The sequence below is a fragment of the Bos mutus genome, chromosome 2 (assembly GCF_027580195.1).
Source record: "Bos mutus isolate GX-2022 chromosome 2, NWIPB_WYAK_1.1, whole genome shotgun sequence".
Taxonomy (NCBI): domain Eukaryota; kingdom Metazoa; phylum Chordata; class Mammalia; order Artiodactyla; family Bovidae; genus Bos; species Bos mutus.
Window position 1 is genome coordinate 29043870 of NC_091618.1, and position 13896 is coordinate 29057765.

A 13896-nucleotide genomic window follows, 5' to 3' on the forward strand; every position below is an offset into this window, starting at 1 on the left:
GCCTGGAAAGCCCTTAACCCTCAATTTGTGCATGGCTCTGGCTTCCCTGATAGCTCAGCTGGCAAAGAATCCGCCTACAATGCAGGAGACCCCAGTTAGATTCCTGGGTCGGGAAGTTCCCCTGGAGAAGGGATCGGCTACCCATTCCAGTATTCTTGGGCTTCCCTGGTAGCTCAGATAGTAAAGAATCTGCCTGCAATCTGGGAGACCTGGGTTCAATCCCTGGGTTGGGAAGATCCTCTGGAGGAGGGCATGGCAACCCACACCAGTATTCTTGTCTGGAGAACCCCCATGGACAGAGGAGCCTGGCAGGCTACATATAGCCCATGGACTCGCAAAGAGTCAGACACAACTGAAGCGACTTAGCATACATATTGTACACAAATATTTTAGCACAGCTTTCCTTATCATGAGGTCTCAGAGTGCAGTTCTCTCTGACCAGCAGGTTTACCTAAAGGGGCCCCACTCCCCACAAATCATTCTACATCCAGCACCTTGCTTTATTTTCTTCACATCACACAGCATTGCCTGAAATGTCCTTGCTTGTGCATTTTCTTATTTATTGCCCATCTTCCCCAGCCAGAATGTAAACTCCAAGAGGGTAGGTGCTGTGTCTCTTATTCACATCTGTATTCCCAGCACCTCTCATCCCCACAGAGTGCCAGGCCACAAAGAGTGCAAAATAAATATTTGTTAAATGAACGAGGAGGGGCAGGGGCCGGTGGAGGAGAACCTCTGAGGCCTCTGCAGAAACACTTCAGCTCAGTGATGGCCATTTCTTCTTTGTATTCCTCCTCCCCCTACCCACCAGCTTCCATTGGTTTCCTCCCACTCCAGGGGAAGGGGTGAAGAGATAAAGGAGCAAGCCCAGAGCATGCCTGGCTGACGCTGCCCTAAAGTGTGGGGCAACCCCCAGCCCAACGGAGCTGTCTGAGCTTGGGGCAGATATCCGGGAGGCAAAATCTGTCCTGGAGACCACAGAAGTGAGTGGGGAGGTCCAAGCAAGCCTGAACTGTCCTGTGATTGAAGTCTTGATGACCTCAGGGCTGGGAGGTTCTTATAAAATCTCGTGGTCCAGCCTCCATTCCCAGGAACCAAGGTGATGTTCGGCCAAGATCGCACGCCACAGAGGAGCAGCCTGAGGGAGGAGAGCCGTCGGCTCACTTGCAGACACTGACCCACTCAGTGATGCGGCACTCCTCACAGACCACGAAGCAGCACCAGTGGAAGCGGCAGTGACAGCGCTCACTGCGTGTCTGCCGAAGGATGTTGTGGCCGCGGCCACAGCACATGCTGCCGCAGCCATCAGGGCCCGCACTGCTCTTGTTGCACAGGCGGCCCACGGTGCCCGCCGAGTCCAGGCGCGGCTCCCGCTCGCAGAAGTCGGGCGACTTCTCGAAGTAGACCAGGTCGGCGGGGCTGGCGCGGCGCCGTGGCCCCGGAAGGCCCGGGGCGGGCGAGGGTGCCCCCGCGGGACCGGGCTCCAGCTGTCCGCTGTTGCGGTTGTGCGGGCGGATGAGCGTGGCGCGGTGGAAGCGGCTGCGCAGCAGCGCCCCCACCGCGCGGAACTCGGGTGTCACCTGCCAGCAAGTCTTGAGCTGGCAACTGCCTGACGTGCCATGGCACTTGCACTTCCGCCGCATGTTCTCCATCACCGCCTGCAGAGGGAGGCACGGGGGAGGGTGACGCCCGCGGCCGGCCCCACTGCCCTCCTCCCCACGCAGACCTTGGCCTGGGAGAATCTCAGAGGCTTTGCAAACCAACTCCCATTGAACGGAGGCAAAGGCTGAGGCCCGAAGCCGGTGGGTGCGTGGCACAGCTTCTCAACCAGGCAATCAGGAAAAGAGTTCTGCCTACTCTTCTGCTGTTCTGTCTTCCACCTCCCACCCCGTCAGACCCCAGGGGAATTCCCTCCTTCCTGCACTCCTCCTCTCCCTCCGCCTTTCCCAGCAGCTGCAGGGGGCCCTTAGGGCTGGAGGCTCTTGCTTCCTGAGGGGGATCCCAGATCCTCAGGGAAATTCCCTCTTCTTCCAACCCTCAGGTGGGGACCAGGAGCAGGGGTGTGCTGGCCCCACTACCTCCCAGCCCAAAGCCTCTGGCCTCACTCCAGGCTGTGAGCAGAGACTGTGGGGAGTCTGAGAAAGCCTCTTTCTTCCTCTGGGCCCTGTAGCACTTTGCAAGAAGCCTAAGGGGAGGGCCAGGGGCTGGAGAGATTTCCCTTCCCCTCCTCCCCATCATACAGGCTGGGGCTTATTCTGCCCAGCACTGAGTGCCACCATTCCTCCTAGGAAACAGCATCAACAGGAGCCAAAGTCTCTACCTGAATACAGAACCAAAGGAAACACAAAGAGCCAGACCCCCAGGGCAATGAAAGTGGAGAGAGGTTCCCGGGCCTCCAAGGGAGCTAGTTACCTTAATACAACCTACCCACTTCTTGCCCAGCCCTTAGCCTGCTCTCCTGAGTCTCCTCCCAAAGAGCCCCTTCACGTTATCCTCACCAGAGACCCCAGAGGAAACTGGCCACATGCCCCTCCCCCTGCTCCACTCCAAAAACACAAAGCAATGATCTGGGGCCCTCAAACCTCGGCAATAGGGCCATAAGAGAGGGACCTCATTCCTCCAAGTCTTAAAAGGCTCTGCAGCTTGTATGTGCAGCCTGTGGTGTCAACACCACGTGGAAAGCAGCCCAGTGCCTCCCCAGGCCAACAGCTCCAGAACATCTGCTTCCCACAGGCAGCAGCCATTAATTAACCAGTTTAACAAGGAGGAGGAGGCCCTGTTGGTATGGGCTGAGGTAGTAATGGACGCTTGGGAAAAGAGCTGCATGAACAGGGCAGAACTGGGTGGGAGCTGGATGTGACCTGAGGGTGGGTATGCCTCAGTTTACCTCACCTCTCAGTCATGATGGGAGAGCTGAATCAGCTCCAGTCTTTGTGGAAGAAGGAGGTGAACCGGCCTGGGCTGAGAAGCCAGGAGAAAGGGGAGTGAGATGGAGAAAGTGCCAGCCAGAGTGAGGGGAAGCCAGACACAAGGCCTGAGCAGACTGGGCAGGGCCGAGAGAAGGGACAGGGGGCTGAGCAGCCAAGAAAAGATGGTGCTGAGCTACCACTAGGGTTAGGGAGGCATCTTCACGTAGACTACACTATAGAATAAAGGGTTCAGGACTCAACTGCTTGGAGATGAATCCTGCCTCTGCCACTTTCTCATTAGTTGCATCACCTTAGCCAAGCTTCTTAGTTTATTTGTGCCTGACTTTCCATATCTGAACATGAGGTGAACAATAGAACCTTCATAGGTAGGTGTAAGTGAAATACGCTAATATACAGTATACTGCTCCAGAACAATGCTTAACAGAGAAAGGACTCAATAAATTGAATGTGTGCTATTACTTTCCCTTCTTTCTTTCCTCCACATCTCCCTCCCTTTGTTTCTTCCTTTCTGTCCTCTCCCTCTCCTCCTCCCCTCCCCTTCCTCCCTCTCCTCTTCTTCATCTTCCTCCCCCTCTTCTCCTTTCTCTTCCTCCCTTTCCTTCTCCTCCCCCTTTATCCTCCTCCTCCCTCTCCTCTTCTTCTCCCCCCTTTAAAATGAATGACCTTTGAGGGAGTATGAATATTGGAGGTGGCGGGGGTGCAGAGAAATGAGGATGAAAACACAACAGTACCACTGTGGCCCCAGGGAATCTCCCTTTGCAGGAATTTCTCATTCTGCACAGAAAGCCTGGGAGAGGAGGGGTGTCTATGCACAGGGAAACAGAATCATGGAACATTCACACTAGGGAGCCTTACGGATCATCCAGTTCAACCTTCTAACTTTATAGAGGGGGAGACTGAGTGGCAGAGCTAGGCCTAGACTTGGAGGTCCTGACTGCAACCCAGAGCTCTCCCCTCTGCTCACAGCAGGAACTGGGAGGATCAGGCTGCTCAGCAGAGGGGAAGCTCTTCCAGGGCAGAGGCTGTTTTGCCCTCATAGCCCCAGGCCTAGTCTGGTGCCTGGCACACAGTAGCTAGCCAACACACATTTGATGACCAAATTAGGAGGGGGCAATGATAAGTTGGGGCTTCCCTGGTGGCTCAGACAGTAAAGAATCTGCCTGCAAGAGACCTGCGTTGGGAAGATCCCCTGGAGGAGGGCATAGCAACCCACTCCAGTTATCCTGCCTGGAGAATCCCCATGGACAGAGGAGCCTGGAGGGCTACAGTCCATGGGGTCGCAAAGAGTCGGACACGACTGAGAGACTAAGCACACACAACGATAAGTTGCTGAGTTAGGGATAGTGGTACGGTCTCCAAAGGAGAGATGAGCCCGGAGGAGGGGAGGGGCCCTAGGCAAAGGGGTCTGAGCCGGCCCAGCGGGGTGGGGCGCTCACCTGCCTCCCTACTCGGTTGTTGTGGAGCCTCATGCGCGCATGGATGTCTCTGTGAGGTTCCCGGGAGTCCAGAAAGTCTTTAGAGAAGCGCTCTCCAAAACCCACGTCAGGGCTGCAGCCGCCCCACTCCCAGGAGTCCTGCAGGCCGGGGCTGGCCGGGGGCAGGGCAGGGTGCTCGGGAACTCCGTGGCTCAGGCCCTTGCCGCGCTGCAGCGCTTCCAGCTGCAGGCGGTGCAACTTCCGACGGAAGGCCTCCTCGTCGCCACGCCGGGATGCGTCGCAGCCGCAGGCCCTCAGTTTGCCCAGGGCGCAGGCGTTGGATACCGCGTGCACCACGCCGGCTGCCGAGATGGCGTAGGCGAATGCACTTTCTCGGAAACCTGGGCGTAGAAATGCGGGTTTTACGGCCTTTGAAGGGCCTTTATATCCCATCCCTCTGCCCTCCCCACCCAGCTTTCTCACCAAGGGGAAGCAGAGGCCCAGTGTTGGGCGGGGGAGGGATCTGGTACAAGGACATAGACTCAGAGAGGGGCAGAAATTACGCCGCTGGAAGTTCTGCACGCGGGATGGAATGCGGGAGGTCTCCCCCACAGCCCTCCTTTTTGAACTCCTTTCCCTTCACCCTTAGCAAGCTCAGAGTTTGTGTCTACAGCTCTCCCGTTGGACAGACACCATCTAGTAAACAATTTTTTTTTTTTGCCATCAAAGACTTAAGTTATTATCTCATGCAATATTTGCAATTTTATGATAAGCCTGCAGAAAGAAGGCAAATTTTAACCTAAAAAAAAACCAGTGATGGAATGCTGGGCCCCAGGGGATGGTAATGGGCAGAAGGGTAAGTAAGAGGAGATGGTGTCCTCCTAAGGTTCCCAGCCCCAAGATATCCTGACTGCAGCCACCCGCTTGGGCACATCACGGAACACCCTCTGATGGCCAGGTACCAGAGGGAGGGAGAAGAACCAGCGGAATTTCCCCCTTCCCTGCCCACGTGACATCCCAGAAAGTCTGCTCAGAAAAGGGCATTGCCCAGCCACCCTGCCTGCGGTTTCTTCAGGTCAGCTGAAGAGGTTGTCTCAAGGATGCTAGGAGCGAGCCCCCTGCTGACTCGGGGTTAAGAGTAGTCATGCTGGACCCTGAGAAGGAATGGTTAACTAAGGCAGATGCCTTCATGAGATGCTCAGGGGTGCAAAGCTTCCAAGATGGGTGACTCTCAGGAGCCCAGGACTTGTCTACACTGCTCCTCCTCCTTGACATTCCCAGCTTGAGCCATCCTCTGGGTCTGTGGCAGGGGGAGTCCTACTTGCAGAGGAGGGTTGGGCTTCTGGACCTGCAAGCTACATCTCATTCTGCATCTGAGAAAGGACTGGCAAAGGGCAGGTCTCTGACCAGCCTCTGAACCGGAGAGAGTCTGAGCAGTGGGAGAAACCAAGGGCAATAACAGCTCCCACATGAGCAGGAGATTCAGCTGAGCCACAGATACCTGTGGGGAAGCCAGAACTCGGCTGGGAGCTGATGACTTAGGAGAGGCCAGAGATTCAGAAGAAAAAACTCTGGATCCTACTACCTCAGCATCAAGACTGAGAGGGCTTGGAGGCCTCACTGACCCCAGAGAGCCAACCAGGACTGGACAGAGACCCTCACCCAGTCCCACCCCTAATGCTCACCCTCTGCATCACAGGGCCCTGTCCCCCTCTCCCTGCCTGGCAAACAAAACAAAAACAAAAAACAAGATGTGTAAAAGAATATGAACTCTGGAGCCAGACTGCCTGGGTTTCAATCTTGGCTCTTCCACTTACTAGCTGGTAATAGCTATGTGACCTTGGCCAAGTGACTTGACCTCTCTGTGCCTCAATTTTCTCATCTGTAAAACATCTGTCTTATTGTTGTTCCAAGAACTGAGTTAAGAAATTTAAAATGCTTAGGATAATACCTTACTCCTAGTAAGGACTACATAAACACTTGATATTATTGAGAAGTTCCTTCCTGCTGTCTGACTTCACCCACCGCTGCTGCAGTTTCAGGCTATTGCTCTTTCTTGTTTCCCCAGCCAGGCCTGGAGCTCTGCAGCTCATGGCTCACTTGGGTCACCAGAAGCCCATAAAGCAGATGATCCCTCTTTAGCTTCTCATTCCAGCTGATGACATCTCAGGACCTTTTCTAAGAAAAAACTAGCTCTGAGGAAACAGGAAGGAATAGAGAATAGGCAGGAGCCCTCAGAAGGGGCCAGAAGAGTAGACAATGCCCTGGGAGGTGGGGCCCAAGGGAAAGAAAGGCAGACTCTAGCTGAGGCGCACACCCTGTATTTATCCCTTGCCTTTTATCTGTGGGACCCTGAGCACTTATTGCTTGGGGTGGGGGAGTCATCAGCCTGCTTCTAGGACAAATGGCCATATATAGACCACCAGAGGCAGCCCAGAAAGCACCCCTCCCAACACACACACACACACAGTACAAAAGAGGGGTAATGGAGCTGGGCCCAGCCCCAGCTCTACCAGCTCCCAGGCCTGGCCACTTTCTACTGAAGGACATTTGGCTCTGGAGAAGACCTGCTGCTGAGTTAGAAACCCAGATAGCACAGTTCCCAGTCCTCTGACCTTGTCTATGCATAACACCAGGCAAGAGCAAGTTGCTGGTTCCAGGAGATGTGCTGGGCCAACCCAACCACCATCTTCCAGGCTCCATTACATTCAAGGGCTTGCCTAGAGGAGTCTGGAGAAATGTAGTCCACAGCCTACAGAGAACACCCCTACCAACCCCGGGCAGCTAAAGACACCATCCCATGGCCTCTGGCACCTCTCACAGCCACGTGTAGGAGTGACCAGGCAGGGCTTATATGGTCATCCTCTGCTCCAAGCATTCAGAGAAGTCCAGCCTATTGGGTCTGCCCCCAGCTCCCATTCTGGGCCCCAGTTTCGGTCCTGGCCCCAACTGTCTGGGGCAGACGCAGGCACAGTGCCATCTGGCCAGCTGGAGGGGGAGAGGGGTGGGGCCTTGGCCAGCTGGGCTGCCCGGAGCACTGGGGGGTGGGGGCTCGTTAAGACGCACAATTAGCCGCCATGCCTTTGATCTGGGACAGGGACTGCCAGCATCTAACTGGAGTCAGCTGCTGCTACAGGACGCAGCCAACGGCCGGGAAGGGGCTGGGGGAGGAGGTTTGGAGGGCAGGGAAGTGTGGAGGAGAGATGACTCGGGAGCCGGTGGGAACTAGGAAGGTTTAGAGAAGCTTGGGACCTGCCCATTCAAGTCAAAGAAGGAGGAGAGGTGGAGAAGTCTGGTCTCCATTCCCTCCACACAAATAATCTGTATGCAAATAATCTGTGTGTGTTCATGTTCCTGGCCTGGGAGAGAGAGAGAAAGAGGGTTACCTATATGTGGGAACACTTAGGGGTGACACTGAATGTACAGTCACATCTTCACAATTATGGGTAGGTGTTGGTGTGTGAGAGTGCGTGTGTACATGTGTGCATGTCAGTTCCATTTTTTGGATTACTTCTCCGTTGTACCAGTTCACCTCTGGGCACCGGGTAGGAGATCATGGTGGCCTTGCAGCTTGGGAGGCAGTATGCAGGGGGTTGAGTGCAATTTCTAAGAACAGCTGGCCTACACTTGAGTCCTGGCTCTGCAGCTCATGTGCAAGCTGTGTGACTAATGGCAAGTTACCCAACCTCTCTAAGCTTCATTTATAAAAGGCGGATAATGATAGAACCTACTGCATGGGATTTGTTTGAAGACCCTACAGTATAGGTAAAGTGCTTCAGAACAGTGATCAGCACACAGCAAGTACTTAATATGTTTTGGGTAATTTGTTCGATCCCTGGGTTGGAAAGGTCTCCTTCCGGAGAAGGGAATGGCAACCCACTCCGTTATTCTTGCCTGGGAAACCCCATGAACAGAGGAACCTGGTGGGTTACAGTCCAAGGGGTTGCCAAAGAGTCGGACTCAACTTAGTGACTAAACAAATGAGAATAACAGGACTTTAGGTGATCCTGTTAGGATATGACTAGGATTATGGTTAGGATAATCATTAGGATATGACTGCCTGTGCCTCAGTCTCCCCATGTGAGTACCATCACATATCCCAAGCCCACGCATAAAAACAAGACTTCCTGAGGGTGAATGTAAAAGGGAGGTGAGAGACAAACAGCCGGGGCCTTGGAGAGCAGAGGCTAGACTCTCAAATTGCTGGGTTCTCCTGGGCTGGGAGCCTGGCTTACTGCAGAGCCTCACACCCCCTCTTTCCATCCATTCTGAATGAGTCTGGGCCTTAGGGAGGGCGGTACCTAAACTGTGCCAATGCTCCAGGACCTGCTGCATGAATCTACTCTCTCCACCACATCTGTCCCTGTCCTCTCATCCCCTCTAACTCCAGTGCCCAAGTCCAGCTCTAAACAGCCCATTCCTCAAATCTCCCTCTGGTCCCTGCATCCTGAGTAAGAGATGGAGTTCTTTAATCCACATAATAAAGAGCCCCTTCTAGCCAATGTTTGTCCAGCATCTCACCCACCCAAGCACCAACTGTGTGAGTCCTCAGAACTGAAAGCGGGGGATATCAGGATCCTTGGGTCACAGCTGCCTCTGAGATGGGGGTGGTCCTCTCACAGTTTATTTAGGACTCTAGTCCCCTAGAGACCCCACTCTCCCTGCCTCCCAACTCCCAGGTTCCAGCAGCCCCACCTCCCTATGCTTGGTTGGGGAAAGCCCTACTGTGTGTCCTGCTTCCCTAGCACCCACTCCAGGTGCTCAAACACCCTTCCCTCTACCTCCTTCATGAGAACTCCATCCCTTCAGCCAACCCATCACAGGAAAAGTGTCAGGACAATTAGATGACAGTGACAGCACTCAGGTGGAAGACCTGAGGGACCACCTCCTGGTAGCAGTCTCTGAATTTTAAACGCTGCGGCATGCATGTGCATGCTAAGTCACTTCTGCCCGACTCTTTGCAACCCCATGGCCTGTAGCCCACCAGGCTCCTCTGTCCATGGGGATTCTCCAGGCAAGAATACTGGAGTAGGTTGCCATGCCCTCCTCCAGGGGATCTTCGCCACCCAGGGATCAAACCCACGTCTCTTATGTCTCTTGCATTAGCAGGTGGGTTCTTTACCCACTGAGCCACCTGGGAAGCCCAAGTACACCTTTAAGAGAACTCCAACGGCAGCCAGGGTCAGAAGAGGGGTCACCATACTGATATGCCATATGGGGAAACTGGGGTCACCTGATCTCCTCATGGACAATCTATGACTTGAAAAGAAGGGAGACTGGGGGAAAAATCCAGTCCAGGGGCTCCTTACCGCCAAGACTGGCCCATGGGATTCAAATTTAGCTAGTCCTTGAGGTGATGGGCCAAGAAAATGGTCCCTCAAGAGTGTGGAGTGAGTGAGGCAGGGCAACGATGGCCCTGGGAGGTGAGCAGAGGGGTAGGGGGTGGACATTTCTTTCCAGAAGCCTTCCGAGGAGGATGGAAAGGTAGAAATGAGGTGTTGCAATGGGGGAGGTGGGGGCGGGGGGGGAGAGGCAGAAGCCATAGAGGTAGGCCAGTGTTCAGAGGCCAAAGGCAGGAGCCTAGCCTCCCTACAGGAGTCCAGGAGCCGCGCTGTCCCGCCCCCTCCCCGCGCTGGGTGCCGCCCCGCGCCGGCTAGCCCCGGCAAGTCTCCCCCCTCCACACCTCACCTCCCCCCCTACCCGTCCCCCCAGCTCACCTCCCGCTTATTAAACTGCAGGTGAACCCGGAGCGTCTGGCACAGTGCCAACCCCGCGGGGTTCCACCGCTCCGAAGCCTCCCCCAAGCTGCAAAGCCCCCGTGTCCTCCACCAGCCCGAACGGGCCTCCCCCCGGTCGAAGCAGTCGGGGCGCCTGGGTTCACTCGGTCTAGAGGGGGCAGGAGGATCAGAGGGAAAGAGGGGACACCGAGGCCCCGGGAAGAGGGGCGAAGAGCTAGCCTCGCCTCCCCCCTAAGAGACACGGGTGCCTGAGTCCTCAGAGAACGGAACCCGGAGCAAACTCGGGGCCCAGCGCTGGCGAGAACCGGACTTCGGGGAGCGCGGGTGACCCAGAATCCCGGAGTGGGTTCGGGCGCCCGGCAGCGGGGAGCGCCGGCCCGGCCCGGCCGGGGCAGGAGAGATGCAGGGGCCTGTCACTTCGTGTCCGTGAGCCAGGCGGCAGCGGGGGCGGCCAGGGCGGGGCGTCGGCCGGAGTTGGGCCGGCCAATTGGCCGGGGGGTCGCGGGCATCCTCTCCGGGCAGACGGCTGGAGGGGCTCCGGGGCGGCGGGGCGGGTGGGGCGGGAGCGCGGGACCGGGTGGGTGGGGGGGTCGCCCTCTTTGAGAGGCGCGCGGCTGGGGCCGGGAGCCGTCTGCCGCGGCCCGCGGGGATTAGTTCGCGGCTGCATGCCGCCACACGCGTCGGGCTGGGCTCGGCCGGGAGAAACAGCGCCCCGGGCGCGCGGGGGAGGGAGCAGGGAGAGCGCGCGGGGGCGGGGCGGGCGACCAGGGGCTGGGCTGGGGGAAGCTGGGGTAGACCCTGGTCTGGGGGCTCCGGGGATGCGCGGAGAGGTCCTGGTGGACAGGGAATGCCCCTGACTCAGTTCTTTCTGAAATTAGGGTACATTAAAGTCTGACTCTCCCAAAAGCCCCTGGGCCCAAAGGCCACCGAGTACAGGGGTACCTGGCCTCCTCTGCTGTCACCTGAGAATCGTACAAGTCCCAAGGAATCAGGTCCCCACGCTGTCCCACCCAAGTAGTTGCACGGAGGAGAGATATACCCAGTTAGGTCCATCCAGGAGGCAAGACCCCCATCTTTTTCCAAAGACCTGTATCAAAGCTTAAAATACCAGGGCAGGAGGTGGGTATGAGTGGAACTGAGTGAGGAAAGCGCCTGCCATCTCCAGCCCAAGCCACTCTCGGGATTGTCCGGGTGGGTCACCCAAAAGTCCAGGGAGGCGGACAGATAGTAGGCTGCAGCTTCTCCCAGCCATGATGGGGAAAGGGATAGGCAGAACGGTAAGTGAAGCCTACTGGGCAGAAGACAGGCACACACCCAGTGCCTCTGATTCAGAGAGGGTTTGCAGGGCAGCAGGGATGACACAGAGGCTGGTGGTGTTCCCCGCTGGGAAAGGCTTCTGCAGAAGTATAGTTTTACCTGCTTAGGCTTCCCTCACCTACACTGTTGGGCAAAGGTTCATGTGGATTCTGGGTACTTCATCACAGGCCCTTCATCCTAAATGCTATTTACTAGTTGGGTATAGGGTAAATTGAGACAGGTGACCGATATGGGTATTTCCTGGGCCTGAGTTATGCAGTCAATCTCAGGGCAGGATAACCCAGGAGTTCAGTTCTCAGGCATGAAACCTGCCACCTGCATCCCACACAACCCAGCCTGGAACCACATATGCCCCATTTGTCTGACTGCCCACCTCCCCCCAACCATGGACTTGCCCAGAGCAGAAAGAGGCAGGAGGAGAGCAACAAGGGCCAAGAGATGAGCATCTGGGGAGCTTGCCAGCTTGAGGGAGTGGGTTAGGGGATGGCTGGTAGATCAGTTCTGGAGTGAGGGTGCTGAATGGGGTGGGCAGGGCAAGGGTGAGGGGTAAGAGGCAGCTACCTCTGCTGAAGATGGGACTCTCATAAGGGATCTTGTTTCGAGTCTCCAGACTAGAGCAATTCCAGCGCTGATCCCGGAACTGGTGCTGGCACTCATGGATGGCAATCTGGATGCCCTGGATGGCTGAAGCAGCCACGTCAGGGTGGCGCACACACACCTCCATCTGCCGCTTGCTCAGGCCTGGCAATGTCAGGCACACCGTGTTGGCGTTGAGCACGGGCTCCTGGGGGAGGCGGAGGCCCAGGATATCGTTGGGTGCAGACCTGCAGGCAGGTGGGGTTGGGGTGGGTGAGCGTTTTGGGGGGCTAGGAGGGCCCCATCTAATTATACACACTGTCCCAAAGGCCATAATCCCTCAGTTCCAACCCCTGCTTTCGAGGGTTGAGCCTATCAGTATACCCCCAAAGCACTCTCCTTTTTCTCAACCTTCTCACCATCCTCCCCTCCAAGACAGCCCACAGGGCTGCACACCCACACCGATTAACATGTGCAAATGGGCACACATCCGGTATGCCTGCACACAGAGTATTTCATAAGTACATCCCCAGGCATTGATGCTCTCAAGCGAAGCGTTCTCCCAGAGACCACTCCCAACTGTATGCTTCAGACAGTCACATTCATGCAGACACACTTCTGCACACATTGAAATGGACACACAGATGCAGGAGCACTTACCCACATGCACACTTCATCAGACATAGTTATATACATACACACGGACACTCACAAGTTCACACACATGTTCATCTGAACATACATTGATCCATGAGCCCTCGTATCCATACATGTGCACACACAGACTGCTGTTTACAAGTCAGCTTGCTGGGCTCACTTGACCACAGACAGAAAGACACACACACATACACATGCATATGCACCCTAAGAACCCTTCTAGCTGCCATCTCTCATTGACCCCACCTGGGCAACCCCCTTTGGGCTCCCAACCTCTGCCTCTGCCTAGGGGCAATCTCCAAGGTAAAGCTTGGCAATTTGAGCTTACTCCTGGGGTGAGGTGTGTACTGCCAGCATAGCAGGGACTCCAGGTTGGCACTTGCTGCCCCCTAAACACACACTTCCCCCTCTAGTAGCCATCACTCTTCTGGGCACTGCCCTGTCTCCCTGGCCTGCCCTTATTTTGTCACCAGTTCAATCCCCTCCTGTGAGAGTACTCTTTTCATTGGTCACAAACACTTTCCTGCGACACCGTCCCTCCCTCCTTTCAGGGTCCCCTGCCCCAGCAGGCACGCAGAGGCCCCTGTGGCTGGGGGTCCCAGCTCTCCAGGAGGGCGGGGCATAAGGTGAGGGCTCACCTGGGCACGGAGGCAGCCAGCAGCAGTAGGAAGAAGAGGAGAGCGCAGAGCGCGGGCCGCGGCTGGGGCCGAGGTCGGAGCCGCAGCCAGGGGCAAGGGTGAGTGCTGCCCATCGCGCGCAGGCCGTGATGGGCCAGGAGTTGGGGGCTCACAGCCCGGTGGGACCGGCGAGCCAGGGGCGACGGCGCATGATCCGCGGGGGGTCGGGGCGGCTGCGACACACAGCTCCGACTCGGGTCACGGCTCCCGGAGCAGACGGTGCCCGCCTCCCTGCTCCATGGGGCAGCGCCCCCGGGCACCGCCCTCGGGTGGGGGGGCGGCGGGCGGGCGGGCGCACCGGGCACCTCCTGGCACAGGGGTTCGGGGAATTTCCCGAGGCCCCCCTGCAACAACTCCTGGTGCCTCTTGAGTGTAAGGGGGGCCCGGAGGTGCTGTGGGCTAGGGAAGAGAGGCTGGGGTGCCGGGGAGCCCCCAGAGCACAGCGCAGTGAGCCTGTGCTTCCGAGGGCTTGCGAGGCGGGCGGCGGGGTGGGGGGAGTAGCGGGGGGGCGGCGCTGTCTGTGCCCGGCCCCACCGCCCAAAAGAGTGAGTGACTGTCCCGGCTCGGGGAGCTCGGGCCGCCTCCC

The 13896-nt window shown here is 56.9% G+C and overlaps 1 protein-coding gene across 1 annotated transcript; it reads right to left on the bottom strand.

Annotated features, from left to right (window-relative positions):
• Positions 1 to 510: 510 nt before the first annotated feature.
• Positions 511 to 13507, bottom strand: WNT10A (Wnt family member 10A). The gene is made up of 4 exons (XM_005889668.3): positions 13272 to 13507; positions 11962 to 12224; positions 4367 to 4746; positions 511 to 1658 (listed from the first exon to the last, which is right to left on the bottom strand). Exons 1-4 carry the CDS (start codon positions 13382 to 13384, stop codon positions 1161 to 1163), a joined length of 1254 nt encoding a protein of 417 aa, XP_005889730.2. The 5' UTR covers positions 13385 to 13507; the 3' UTR covers positions 511 to 1160.
• Positions 13508 to 13896: the final 389 nt, after the last annotated feature.